A 14,645-nucleotide genomic window follows, 5' to 3' on the forward strand; every position below is an offset into this window, starting at 1 on the left:
TTACTGGGGCTGGTCCTGCATACCAGGTGAGTCCCATTCACCTCCTCAACACTGAGGAAGAGGAGAGAGGAGAGTTGTCATTATGGTGTCTGTCTGGTTACTGGGGCTGGTCCTGCATACCAGGTGAGTCCCATTCACCTCCTCAACACTGAGGAAGAGGAGAGAGAGAGAGAGTTATCATTATGGTGTCTGTCTGGTTACTGGGGCTGGTCCTGCATACCAGGTGAGTCCCATTCACCTCCTCAACACTGAGGAAGAGGAGAGAGTTATCATTATGGTGTCTGTCTGGTTACTGGGGCTGGTCCTGCATACCAGGTGAGTCCCATTCACCTCCTCAACACTGAGGAAGAGGAGAGAGAGAGAGAGTTGTCATTATGGTGTCTGTCTGGTTACTGGGGCTGGTCCTGTTACTGGGGCTAATCATGACTTTCGGTACCCTTTCTGGGTATAGATCATGGCACCCCCTCTCTCTTACACCCACGTCCTGTTATCTCAGGCCGTAAATTCCTGGCGGAGACTCCTGGCCATGCAGTATAGAGAGAGTTTCACAGTAGAACAAAGGACATTCTTCTACATCACAGAACTTGAGAACTGAACAAGATCTATGTTTTGGAGAATGTGTAAACGGTCGGTGGAGAAGCCAGCTACGACCAGGTCCGTTTTGTTTCATGTTTGTGACCTCATGAAAGACAATACAGCCACGTTACCCTAACTCTGTTTATACAGGTGCCTCCGTTATGAGGTTCACATCTAATTATTGTATGAAATGAATGAGTACAGACATGATCAGGGGTCATAGAACCGCCTTTTTTAAAGTTATTGATTTCCTAACCATACCACGTGGAGCATTGGCTACACGGCTGGAACTCTGAGACTATCGATCCCTACAGAATAAGAGCAAATCTTAGATACTAATTACTAATCTGCAGCTAGAAATGATGTAAACCTGGGATGCGAAGACCGACAACCGCCGAAACATTTATTCTATGAGAACATTTCTGAACGGTACTCTGAAGTATCCATTCTAACCACGAAAGATGTTGATCTTCAGAGAAACAGAAAGAGAATCGAATCTCCAGCAGACTGACTGGTGACTGGATTCCAACAGAGAAGACCTCGACACACTTATAATAAATAAATAATATAAATAAATATTTATAAATATATATTGATTGCAAATATTCCCAAATGAGTGAGAGTTCATGTGCAAAAGGATTAGCATTTCAATTAATATAATTATGTGTAGTGACTCCTTTTGTCTTTCCCGCTCTTCCTCAGTCCACGCCCCCTTCTTCCTCAGTCCACACCCCTTCTTCCTCAGTCCACACCCACTTCTTCCTCAGTCCACACCCACTTCTTTCTCAGTCCACACCCCCTTCTTCCTCAGTCCACGCCCCCTTCTTCCTCAGTCCACACCCACTTTTTCTCAGTCCACACCCCCTTCTTTCTCAGTCCACACCCCCTTCTTTCTCAGTCCACACCCCCTTCTTTCTCAGTCCACACCCACTTCTTTCTCAGTCCACACCCCCTTCTTTCTCAGTCCACACCCACTTCTTTCTCAGTCCACACCCACTTCTTTCTCAGTCCACACCCACTTCTTTCTCAGTCCACACCCCCTTCTTTCTCAGTCCACACCCCCTTCTTTCTCAGTCCACACCCACTTTTTTCTCAGTCCACACCCACTTCTTTCTCAGTCCACACCCCCTTCTTTCTCAGTCCACACCCACTTCTTTCTCAGTCCACACCCACTTCTTTCTCAGTCCACACCCACTTCTTTCTCAGTCCACACCCACTTTTTTCTCAGTCCACACCCACTTCTTTCTCAGTCCACACCCCCTTCTTTCTCAGTCCACACCCACTTCTTTCTCAGTCCACACCCCCTTCTTTCTCAGTCCACACCCACTTTTTTCTCAGTCCACACCCACTTTTTTCTCAGTCCACACCCACTTCCCTTTGTCCACCAAACACAAACACACCCCACAGAGCCCCAGGACAGCAGCACAATTAGACCCAACCAAATCATGAGAAAACAAAAAGATAATTACTTGACACATTGGAAAGAATTAACAAAAAAACTGAGCAAACTAGAATGCTATTTGGCCCTAAACAGAGAGTACACAGCGGCAGAATACCTGACCACTGTGACTGACCCAAAATTAAGGAAAGCTTTGACTATGTACAGACTCAGTGAGCATAGCCTTGCTATTGAGAAAGGACGCCGTAGGCAGACATGGCTCTCAAGAGAAGACAGGCTATGTGCTCACTGCCCACAAAATGAGGTGGAAACTGAGCTGCACTTCCAAACCTCCTGCCCAATGTATGACCATATTAGAGAGACATATTTCCCTCAGATCCACAAAGAATTCAAAAACAAACCCAATTTTGATAAACTCCCATATCTACTGGGTGAAATACCACAGTGTGACATCACAGCAGCAAGATTTGTGACCTGTTGCCACAAGAAAAGGGCACAGAGAGACAGAGAGAGAGAGAGATACAGAGAGAGAGCGAGAGAGAGAGCGAGAGAGAGAGAGAGAGAGAGCGAGAGAGAGAGCGAGAGAGATACAGAGAGAGTAAGTAATAATAGCAGGGTTGTTGTAATAGTAGATGTATTTACATGTAGCAGGGTTGTTGTAATAGTAGATGTATTTACATGTAGCATTGTTGTTGTAATAGTAGATGTATTTACATGTAGCAGGGTTGTTGTAATAGTAGATGTATTTACATGTAGCAGGGTTGTTGTAATAGTAGATGTATTTACATGGAGCAGGGTTGTTGTAATAGTAGATGTATTTACATGTAGCAGGGTTGTTGTAATAGTAGATGTATTTACATGTAGCAGGGTTGTTGTAATAGTAGATGTATTTACATGTAGCAGGGTTGTTGTAATAGTAGATGTATTTACATGGAGCAGGGTTGTTGTAATAGTAGATGTATTTACATGTAGCAGGGTTGTTGTAATAGTAGATGTATTTACATGTAGCAGGGTTGTTGTAATAGTAGATGTATTTACATGTAGCAGGGTTGTTGTAATAGTAGATGTATTTACATGTAGCAGGGTTATTGTAATAGTAGATGTATTTACTTGTAGCAGGGTTGTTGTAATAGTAGATGTATTTACATGTAGCAGGGTTGTTGTAATAGTAGATGTATTTACATGTAGCAGGGTTGTTGTAATAGTAGATGTATTTACATGGAGCAGGGTTGTTGTAATAGTAGATGTATTTACATGTAGCAGGGTTGTTGTAATAGTAGATGTATTTACATGTAGCAGGGTTGTTGTCCCACGTATGCAGTCAGGTCCTTCCTCTGTCCCGTTAGTAGCCGAGTCCCCTGGACTGTCATGCTGGTGCCTCCTGATACAGGGCCCTTATCAGGGACTATACCAGTCAACTGGGGGTCCTATATACACACAATAACACAGAATGAATTAAATGGGTCACACTATCTGCCCTGGACAGACGTTCGGCCTCAGCCTGGTCAAACAGAGTAAACAAGTCAATTAATAATTCAAGTTCAAAGTGTGTGTGTGTGTGTTACCTGGTAGGTGAATGTCTGCAGTGACTGTCCTGGTTCTGAGTCTCCCACGGTAACGATGACTGGCCCCTCTGTCTCCTGTTTACTGGGCTGGAGCTCACACACTATCCTGGAACACACACACACACTTATAGTACCCTACACACACTATCCTGGAATGCACACACACACACACACACACACACACACACACACACACACACACACACACACACACACACACACACACACACACACACACACACACACACACACACACACACACACACACACACACACACACACACACACATAGTACCCTACACACACATCCTAGAACCACACACACACTATCCTGGAACACACACACACACACACACACACACACACACACACACACACACACACACACACACACACACACACACACACACACACACACACACACACACACACACACACACACACACACACACACACACACACACACACACACATATATAGTACCACACACACTATCCTGGAACACACCGGAAAAACAAGACTTGTAACAAAATAGAGACCTGACTCTTAAGGAGCTAGTTCACTGACTGGTGGTCTGTCTGAGGTACAGAGAGACCTGACTCTTAAGGAGCTAGTTCACTGACTGGTGGTCTGAGGTTATTATGAAATCAAAATGGATTTGTTTCCAGGAAGCAGTTGCCTGTAGCTGCCGAGAGTCAATGCAACATTTTTACCTACAGTCCAGTCTTCCTGTTCTGTCATACTGCACACCTTGCGGGCTGCTGCAGCATTCCATGACACGTTATTTAATTGTCAGCCATTTTATATTTATAAGCTAGCAAGTTAGTGCTCTTGTTTGACCACCAGAGGGCATCTTAAGAGCACAACATTTCTACACCCTAATTTTCTAATTCTAGTCTAACCAATACCCAAACGGAGATTGGGTGAAAATAAAAATCTGATTGATTTATTAAGACCAGTCCCCCCCCATGCTTGTCTCAGAGCAGCGCGAAACGGTGCTGAAATAGTTGACCACAGCATGGTAGGCTATTGCTTCAAATCCTATTGCTTCTAACTTCAACAGGCTCTTTAAATCAATTCTGTCGAAGTCGGTTCCGCTCCTTGTTCGGGCGGCGGTCGACGTCACCTTTCATTTTCCATTTGTTTTGTCTTGTTTTCCCACACACCTGGTTTATCATTATTTATTTGTTTATTTATTTTTTATCATTATTTTACTCTAGTAGTATGACATTTTTCATTTCATTTCATTACAGCACAACGGTTTGATTTGTTTGATCGTAGCTAGCTACATAGCTAGCTACATAGCCGTCTGTGTATCAAAGATAATTGTGTAGTCTAGAGTGATTTTCTAGGTTAGCTAGCCAGCTATTGTCGTTCTCTTAACGCAACGTAATCAACACTGCTAGCTAGCCAGCTAGCCCCCAAATAGCAGCACTGTAGAAACTATTACACTCAACGGAACGACTTGATTAGTGTAGTGTCAACAACGCAGCCACTGCCAGCTAGCCTACAAAGTCAACAACGCAGCCACTGCCAGCTAGCCTACTTCAGCAGTACTGTATCATTTTAATCATTTTAGTCAATAAGATTATTGCTACGTAAGCTTAACTTTCTGAACATTCGAGACGTGTAGTCCACTTGTCATTCCAATCTCCTTGCATTAGCGTAGCCTCTTCTGTAGCCTGTCAACTATGTGTCTGTCTATCCCTGTTCTCTCCTCTCTGCACAGACCATACAAACGCTCCACACCGCGTGGCCGCGGCCACCTAATCTGGTGGTCCCAGTGCGCACGACCCACGTGGAGTTCCAGGTCTCCGGTAGCCTCTGGAACTGCCGATCTGCGGCCAACAAGGCAGAGTTCATCTCAGCCTATGCCTCCCTCCAGTCCCTCGACTTCTTGGCACTGACAGAAACATGGATCACCACAGATAACACTGCTACTCCTACTGCTCTCTCTTCGTCCGCCCACGTGTTCTCGCACACCCCGAGAGCTTCTGGTCAGCGGGGTGGTGGCACCGGGATCCTCATCTCTCCCAAGTGGTCATTCTCTCTTTCTCCCCTTACCCATCTGTCTATCGCCTCCTTTGAAATTCATGCTGTCACAGTTACCAGCCCTTTCAAGCTTAACATCCTTATCATTTATCGCCCTCCAGGTCCCCTCGGAGAGTTCATCAATGAGCTTGATGCCTTGATAAGCTTCTTTCCTGAGGACGGCTCACCTCTCACAGTTCTGGGCGACTTTAACCTCCCCACGTCTACCTTTGACTCATTCCTCTCTGCCTCCTTCTTTCCACTCCTCTCCTCTTTTGACCTCACCCTTTCACCTTCCCCCCCTACTCACAAGGCAGGCAATACGCTCGACCTCATCTTTACTAGATGCTGTTCTTCCACTAACCTCATTGCAACTCCCCTCCAAGTCTCCGACCACTACCTTGTATCCTTTTCCCTCTCGCTCTCATCCAACACTTCCCACACTGCCCCTACTCGGATGGTATCGCGCCGTCCCAACCTTCGCTCTCTCTCCCCCGCTACTCTCTCCTCTTCCATCCTATCATCTCTTCCCTCTGCTCAAACCTTCTCCAACCTATCTCCTGATTCTGCCTCCTCAACCCTCCTCTCCTCCCTTTCAGCATCCTTTGACTCTCTATGTCCCCTATCTTCCAGGCCGGCTCGGTCCTCCCCTCCCGCTCCGTGGCTTGACGACTCATTGCGAGCTCACAGAACAGGGCTCCGGGCATGCAGATGACTTCGTCAACCATTTTGAAAAGAAGGTTGACGACATCCGATCCTCGTTTGCTAAGTCAAACGACACCGCTGGTTCTGCTCACACTGCCCTACCCTGTGCTCTGACCTCTTTCTCCCCTCTCTCTCCAGATGAAATCTCGCATCTTGTGACGGCCGGCCGCCCAACAACCTGCCCGCTCGACCCTATCCCCTCCTCTCTTCTCCAGACCATTTCCGGAGACCTTCTCCCTTACCTCACCTCGCTCATCAACTTATCCCTGACCGCTGGCTACGTCCCTTCCGTCTTCAAGAGAGCGAGAGTTGCACCCCTTCTGAAAAAAAACCTACACTCGATCCCTCCGATGTCAACAACTACAGACCAGTATCCCTTCTTTCTTTTCTCTCCAAAACTCTTGAACGTGCCGTCCTTGGTCAGCTCTCCGCTATCTCTCTCAGAATGACCTTCTTGATCCAAATCAGTCAGGTTTCAAGACTAGTCATTCAACTGAGACTGCTCTTCTCTGTATCACGGAGGCGCTCCGCACCGCTAAAGCTAACTCTCTCTCTCCTCTGCTCTCATCCTTCTAGACCTATCGGCTGCCTTCGATACTGTGAACCATCAGATCCTCCTCTCCACCCTCTCCGAGTTGGGCATCTCCGGCGCGGCCCATGCTTGGATTGCGTCCTACCTGACAGGTCGCTCCTACCAGGTGGCGTGGCGAGAATCTGTCTCCTCACCACGCGCTCTCACCACTGGTGTCCCCCAGGGCTCTGTTCTAGGCCCTCTCCTATTCTCGCTATACACCAAGTCACTTGGCTCTGTCATAACCTCACATGGTCTCTCCTATCATTGCTATGCAGACGACACACAATTAATCTTCTCCTTTCCCCCTTCTGATGAGCAGGTGGCGAATCGCATCTCTGCATGTCTGGCAGACATATCAGTGTGGATGACGGATCACCACCTCAAGCTGAACTTCGGCAAGACGGAGCTGCTCTTCCTCCCGGGAAGGACTGCCCGTTCCATGATCTCGCCATCACGGTTGACAACTCCATTGTGTCCTCCTCCCAGAGCGCTAAGAACCTTGGCGTGATCCTGGACAACACCCTGTCGTTCTCAACTAACATCAAGGCGGTGGCCCGTTCCTGTAGGTTCATGCTCTACAACATCCGCAGAGTACGACCCTGCCTCACACAGGAAGCGGCGCAGGTCCTAATCCAGGCACTTGTCATCTCCCGTCTGGATTACTGCAACTCGCTGTTGGCTGGGCTCCCTGCCTGTGCCATTAAACCCTACAACTCATCCAGAACGCCGCAGCCCGTCTAGTGTTCAACCTTCCCAAGTTCTCTCACGTCACCCCGCTCCTCCGCTCTCTCCACTGGCTTCCAGTTGAAGCTCGCATCCGCTACAAGACCATGGTGCTTGCCTACGGAGCTGTGAGGGGAACGGCACCTCAGTACCTCCAGGCTCTGATCAGGCCCTACACCCAAATAAGGGCACTGCGTTCATCCACCTCTGGCCTGCTCGCCTACCTACCACTGAGGAAGTACAGTTCCCGCTCAGCCCAGTCAAAACTGTTCGCTGCTCTGGCTCCCCAATGGTGAAACAAACTCCTCACGACGCCAGGACAGCGGAGTCAATCACCACCTTCCGGGAGACACCTGAAACCCCACTTCTTTAAGGAATACCTAGGATAGGATAAAGTAATCCTTCTCACCCCCTTAAAAGATTTAGATGCACTATTGTAAAGTGACTGTTCCACTGGATGTCATAAGGTGAATGCACCAATTTGTAAGTCGCTCTGGATAAGAGCGTCTGCTAAATGACTTAAATGTAAATGTAATTAATGAAAGCATGAAGATGCCAGTCGTGCACAAATATCAGTTTCTATTTAGGTTCATGTCGCCCAATCATTGTCAGTTAGAGACAGAGTAGGACCCAAAAGCATAATCAATGCTCTAACCCCTTGTGGTGGTCTGGAGCAATGACGTGGTGTAGCAGGGTACCGTACTAAACCACAAATTACCTCCAAGTCCCACGGTGTAAGCTCACAACTATTAAAGGAAGAATCAAAGTAACACAAAAGCTAGCTAATCACGCTAACTATTTAGCTAACATTTAGCTAACATTTATAAACTAAAATATATCTATGGGCTGTATACGATTATGGAGAGTGAATTACATTGTCTCTTTGTCATCTTGCTAGCTAATTATCTAGCTGTGGTCATCTGGCTAGTACCAACTGGGGCTTTCGACAACAATAGCAGAATAGCCGCAGCAAGATAGCTAGCTAACATTGGCTATCTAGACCAGAGCTCTCCAACCCTGTTCCTGGAGAGCTACCATCCTGTAGGTTTTCGTATCTATCACAGTTGTAGATTCAGCTTTTCAACCAGCTAATTATTAGAATCAGGTGCACTAGATTAGAGTTGGAAGGAAAACCTACGGTGATGACTTCAAGGTCTTTGCTGTGCGAACACAAAAGAGACTGACTGCGGACACCCTGTGTTCAGAGCTGAACCGTTAGACAATCCTGTGATTTACCTGGTAGAGATGAGGTATCCATGGGGCTGAGGCAGACAGCTGACCCCAGCTACAGTCACTCCTCCCTGGATGTCCTGGTAGTGCATCCCCAGGTTAGACCCATGGATGGTCACCAGCACACCCCTTCCACCGGACCACTCACTGGCTCGATCTGACAGGGACAGAGAGGGGTTTAAATGGATCTGACAGAGACAGAGAGGGGTTTAAATGGTTCTGATAGGGACAGAGAGGGGTTTAAATGGATCTGACAGGGACAGAGAGGGGTTTAAATGGATCTGATAGGGACAGAGAGGGGTTTAAATGGATCTGACAGAGACAGAGAGGGGTTTAAATGGATCTGATAGGGACAGAGAGGGGTTTAAATGGATCTGATAGGGACAGAGGGGTTTAAATGGATCTGATAGGGACAGAGGGGTTTAAATGGATCTGATAGGGACAGAGGGGTTTAAATGGATCTGATAGGGACAGAGAGGGGTTTAAATGGATCTGACAGGGACAGAGAGGGGTTTAAATGGATCTGACAGGGACAGAGAGGGGTTTAAATGCATCTGATAGGGACAGGGACAGAGAGGGGTTTAAATGGATCTGACAGGGACAGAGAGGGGTTTAAATGGATCTGACAGGGACAGAGAGGGGTTTAAATGGATCTGATAGGGACAGAGAGGGGTTTAAATGGATCTGATAGGGACAGAGAGGGGTTTAAATGGATCTGATAGGGACAGAGAGGGGTTTAAATGGATCTGATAGGGACAGAGAGGGGTTTAAATGGATCTGACAGGGACAGAGAGGGGTTTAAACACATCCTATAGTCACATCCTGGTCATATTAACACATCCTGGTCACATTAACACATCCTGGTCACATTAACACATCCTGGTCATATTAACACATCCTGGTCACATTAACACATCCTATAGTCACATCCTGGTCACATTAACACATCCTGGTCACATTAACACATCCTGGTCACATTAACACATCCTGGTCACATTAACACATCCTGGTCATATTAACACATCCTGGTCACATTAACACATCCTATAGTCACATCCTGGTCACATTAACACATCCTGGTCACATTAACACATCCTGGTCACATTAACACATCCTATAGTCACATCCTGGTCACATTAACACATCCTGGTCACATTAACACATCCTGGTCACATTAACACATCCTATAGTCACATCCTGGTCACATTAACACAGATGCGCCGACTGAGATGGCCGCCTCGCCGTTCCTAGGAAACTATGCAGTTTTTTGTTTTTTTACGTGTTATTTCTTACATTAGTACCCCAGGTCATCTTAGGTTTCATTACATACAGTCGAGAAGAACTACTGAATATAAGATCAGCGTCAACTCACCATCAGTACGACCAAGAATATGTTTTCCGCGATGCGGATCCTGTGTTCTGCCTTACAAACAGGACAACGGAATGGATCGCATGCAGCACCCAAGGAAACGACTCCGAAAAAGAGGGAAACGCGGCGGTGTTCTGGTCAGACTCCGGAAAAGGGCACATCGCGCACCACTTCCCAGTATTCTTCTTGCCAATGTCCAGTCTCTCGACAACAAGGTTGATGAAATCCGAGCAAGGGTGGCATTCCAGAGGGACATCAGAGACTGCAACGTTCTCTGCTTTACGGAGACATGGCTTACTGGGAAAACGCTATCCAGGGCGGTGCAGCCAACGGGTTTCTCCACGCATCGCGCCGACAGAAACAAACATCTCTCTGGTAAGAAGAGTGGCGGGGGCGTATGCCTCATGACTAACGGGACATGGTGTGATTAAGAAAACATACAGGAACTCAAATCCTTCTGTTCACCTGATTTAGAATTCCTCACAATCAAATGTAGACCGCATTATCTTCCAAGAGAATTCTCTTCGATTATAATCACAGCCGTATATATCCCCCCCCCAAGCAGACACATCGATGGCTCTGAACGAACTTTATTTAACTCTTTTGCAAACTGGAAAACATTTATCCGGAGGCTGCATTCATTGTAGCTGGGGATTTTAACAAAGCCAATCTGAAAACAAGACTCCCTAAATTTTATCAGCATATCGATTGCGCAACCAGGGGTGGTAAAACCTTGGATCATTGTTACTCTAACTTCCGCGACGCATATAAGGCCCTGCCCCGCCCCTTTCGAAAAGCTGACCACGACTCCATTTTGCTGATCCCTGCCTACAGACAGAAATTAAAACAAGAGGCTCCCACGCTGAGGTCTGTCCAACGCTGGTCAGACCAAGCTGACTCCACACTCCAAGACTGCTTCCATCACGTGGACTGGGACATGTTTCATATTGCGTCAGATGGGAATATTGACGAATACGCTGATTCGGTGTGCGAGTTCATTAGAACGTGCGCCGAAGATGTCGTTCCCATAGCAACGATAAAAACATTCCCTAACCAGAAACCGTGGATTGATGGCAGCATTCGCGTGAAACTGAAAGCGCGAACCACTGCTTTTAATCAGGGCAAGGTGTCTGGCAACATGACTGAATACAAACAGTGCAGCTATTCCCTCCGTAAGGCTATCAAACAAGCTAAGCGTCAGTACAGAGACAAAGTGGAATCTCAATTCAATGGCTCAGACACAAGAGGCATGTGGCAGGGTCTACAGTCAATCACGGACTACAAGATGAAATCCAGCCCAGTCACGGACCAGGATGTCTTGCTCCCAGGCAGACTAAATAACTTTTTTGCCCGCTTTGAGGACAATACAGTGCCACTGACACGGCCTGCAACGGAAACATGCAGTCTCTCCTTCACTGCAGCCGAGGTGAGTAAGACATTTAAACGTGTTAACCTCGCAAGGCTGCAGGCCCAGACGGCATCCCCAGCCGCGCCCTCCGAGCATGCGCAGACCAGCTGGCCGGTGTGTTTACGGACATATTCAATCAATCCCTATACCAGTCTGCTGTTCCCACATGCTTCAAGAGGGCCACCATTGTTCCTGTTCCCAAGAAAGCTAAGGTAACTGAGCTAAACGACTACCGCCCGTAGCACTCACTTCCGTCATCATGAAGTGCTTTGAGAGACTAGTCAAGGACCATATCACCTCCACCCTACCTGACACCCTAGACCCACTCCAATTTGCTTACCGCCCAAATAGGTCCACAGACGATGCAATCTCAACCACACTGCACACTGCCCTAACCCACCTGGACAAGAGGAATACCTATGTGAGAATGCTGTTCATCGACTACAGCTCGGCATTCAACACCATAGTACCCTCCAAGCTCGTCATCAAGCTCTCGAGACCCTGGATCTCGACCCCCAGGTGGTGAGGGTAGGCAACAACATCTCCTCCCCGCTGATCCTCAACACGGGGCCCCACAAGGGTGCGTTCTGAGCCCTCTCCTGTACTCCCTGTTCACCCACGACTGCGTGGCCACGCACGCCTCCAACTCAATCATCAAGTTTGCGGACGACACAACAGTGGTAGGCTTGATTACCAACAACGACGAGACGGCCTACAGGGAGGAGGTGAGGGCCCTTGGAGTGTGGTGTCAGGAAAATAACCTCACACTCAACGTCAACAAAACTAAGGAGATGATTGTGGACTTCAGGAAACAGCAGAGGGAACACCCCCTATCCACATCGATGGAACAGTAGTGGAGAGGGTAGCTAGTTTTAAGTTCCTCGGCATACACATCACAGACAAACTGAATTGGTCCACTCACACTGACAGCGTCGTGAAGAAGGCGCAGCAGCGCCTATTCAACCTCAGGAGGCTGAAGAAATTCGGCTTGTCACCAAAAGCACTCACAAACTTCTACAGATGCACAATCGAGAGCATCCTGGCGGGCTGTATCACCGCCTGGTACGGCAACTGCTCCGCCCTCAACCGTAAGGCTCTCCAGAGGGTAGTGAGGACTGCACAACGCATCACCGGGGGCAAACTACCTGCCCTCCAGGACACCTACACCACCCGTTGTTACAGGAAGGCCATAAAGATCATCAAGGACATCAACCACCCGAACCACTGCCTGTTCACCCCGCTATCATCCAGAAGGCGAGGTCAGTACAGGTGCATCAAAGCTGGGACCGAGAGACTGAAAAACAGCTTCTATCTCAAGGCCATCAGACTGTTAAATAGCCACCACTAACATTGAGTGGCTGCTGCCAACACACTGTCATTGACACTGACCCAACTCCAGCCATTTTAATAATGGGAATTGATGGAAATGATGTAAATATATCACTAGCCACTTTAAACAATGCTACCTTATATAATGTTACTTACCCTACATTATTCATCTCATATGCATATGTATATACTGTACTCTACAACATCGACTGCATCCTTATGTAACACATGTATCACTAGCCACTTTAACTATGCCACTTTGTTTACTTTGTCTACACACTCATCTCATATGTATATACTGTACTCGATACCATCTACTGTATGCTGCTCTGTACCATCACTCATTCATATATCCTTATGTACATGTTCCTTATCCCCTTACACTGTGTATAAGACAGTAGTTTTGGAATTGTTAGTTAGATTACTTGTTGGTTATCACTGCATTGTCGGAACTAGAAGCACAAGCATTTCGCTACACTCGCATTAACATCTGCTAACCATGTGTATGTGACAAATAAAATTTGATTTGATTTGATTTGATTTGATTTAACACATCCTATAGTCACATCCTGGTCACATTAACACATCCTGGTCGCATTAACACATCCTGGTCATATTAACACATCCTGGTCACATTAACAAATCCGATAGACCTAATGGACGGGCCGGCCACCCTAGTGATCCTGCCTTATGGACTGGCCAGCCACCCTAGTAACCCTTCCTAATGGACTCTAGTGATCCTGCCTAATGGACTCTAGTAACCCTGCCTAATGGACGGCCCTGCCACCCTAGTGATCCTGCCTAATGGACGGCCCTGCCACCCTAGTGATCCTGCCTAATGGACTGGCCAGCCACTCTAGTGATCCTGCCTAATGGACGGGCCGGCCACCCTAGTGATCCTGCCTAATGGACTGGCCAGCCACTCTAGTGATCCTGCCTAATGGACTCTAGTAACCCTGCCTAATGGACGGCCCTGCCACCCTAGTGATCCTGCCTAATGGACTGGCCAGCCACTCTTGTAACCCTGCCTAATGGACTCTAGTAACCCTGCCTAATGGACGGCCCTGCCACCCTAGTGATCCTGCCTAATGGACTGGCCAGCCACTCTAGTGATCCTGCCTAATGGACTGGCCAGCCACCCTAGTGATCCTGCCTAATGGACTGGCCGGCCACCCTAGTGATCCTGCCTAATGAATTGGCCGGCCACCCTAGTGATCCTGCCTAATGGACGGCCCTGCCACCCTAGTGATCCTGCCTAATGGACTGGCCAGCCACCCTAGTGATCCTGCCTAATGGACTGGCCAGCCACCCTAGTGATCCTGTCTAATGGACTGGCCAGCCACTCTAGTGATCCTGTCTAATGGACGGGCAGGCCACCCTAGTGATCCTGCCTAATGGACGGGCCGGCCTGGTCTGTCATTCTGAGCATCGTTACACACCCAATGCATACATGTATGAGTCCAGTACATTTCTAGAATGCATTTGGTTCCAGTACATTTCTAGAATGCATTTGGTTCCAGTACAGGCAGGCGTATTCTGGCCCAGGTGAGCTGGTATGTATGTAACCTACCTGTATAATGTGAGGCGGAGGGCAGGCGTCTTCTGGCCCAGGTGAGCTGGTATGTATGTAACCTACCTGTATAATGTGAGGCGGAGGGCAGGCGTCTTCTGGCCCAGGTGAGCTGGTATGTATGTAACCTACCTGTATAATGTGAGGCGGAGGGCAGGCGTCTTCT

General features: G+C 47.7%; 1 protein-coding gene across 1 annotated transcript in view; it reads right to left on the minus strand.

Moving 5' to 3' along the window:
* LOC124028331 (plexin-B3-like) overlaps positions 1-8,960 on the minus strand; it is a gene marked incomplete at its 5' end in the record, with an annotated part of 31,792 nt that extends 22,832 nt beyond the window's left edge. Inside the window, 3 exons of the mRNA XM_046340437.1 lie at positions 3,266-3,402; positions 3,541-3,646; positions 8,810-8,960. Of these exons, the coding sequence (XP_046196393.1) occupies positions 3,266-3,402; positions 3,541-3,646; positions 8,810-8,960 (394 nt within the window). The remainder of the gene's footprint in view (positions 1-3,265; positions 3,403-3,540; positions 3,647-8,809) is intronic.
* Between the last annotated feature and the right edge of the window lie 5,685 nt (positions 8,961-14,645).

This window comes from Oncorhynchus gorbuscha, unplaced genomic scaffold (assembly GCF_021184085.1).
Source record: "Oncorhynchus gorbuscha isolate QuinsamMale2020 ecotype Even-year unplaced genomic scaffold, OgorEven_v1.0 Un_scaffold_4044, whole genome shotgun sequence".
Taxonomy (NCBI): Eukaryota; Metazoa; Chordata; class Actinopteri; order Salmoniformes; family Salmonidae; genus Oncorhynchus; species Oncorhynchus gorbuscha.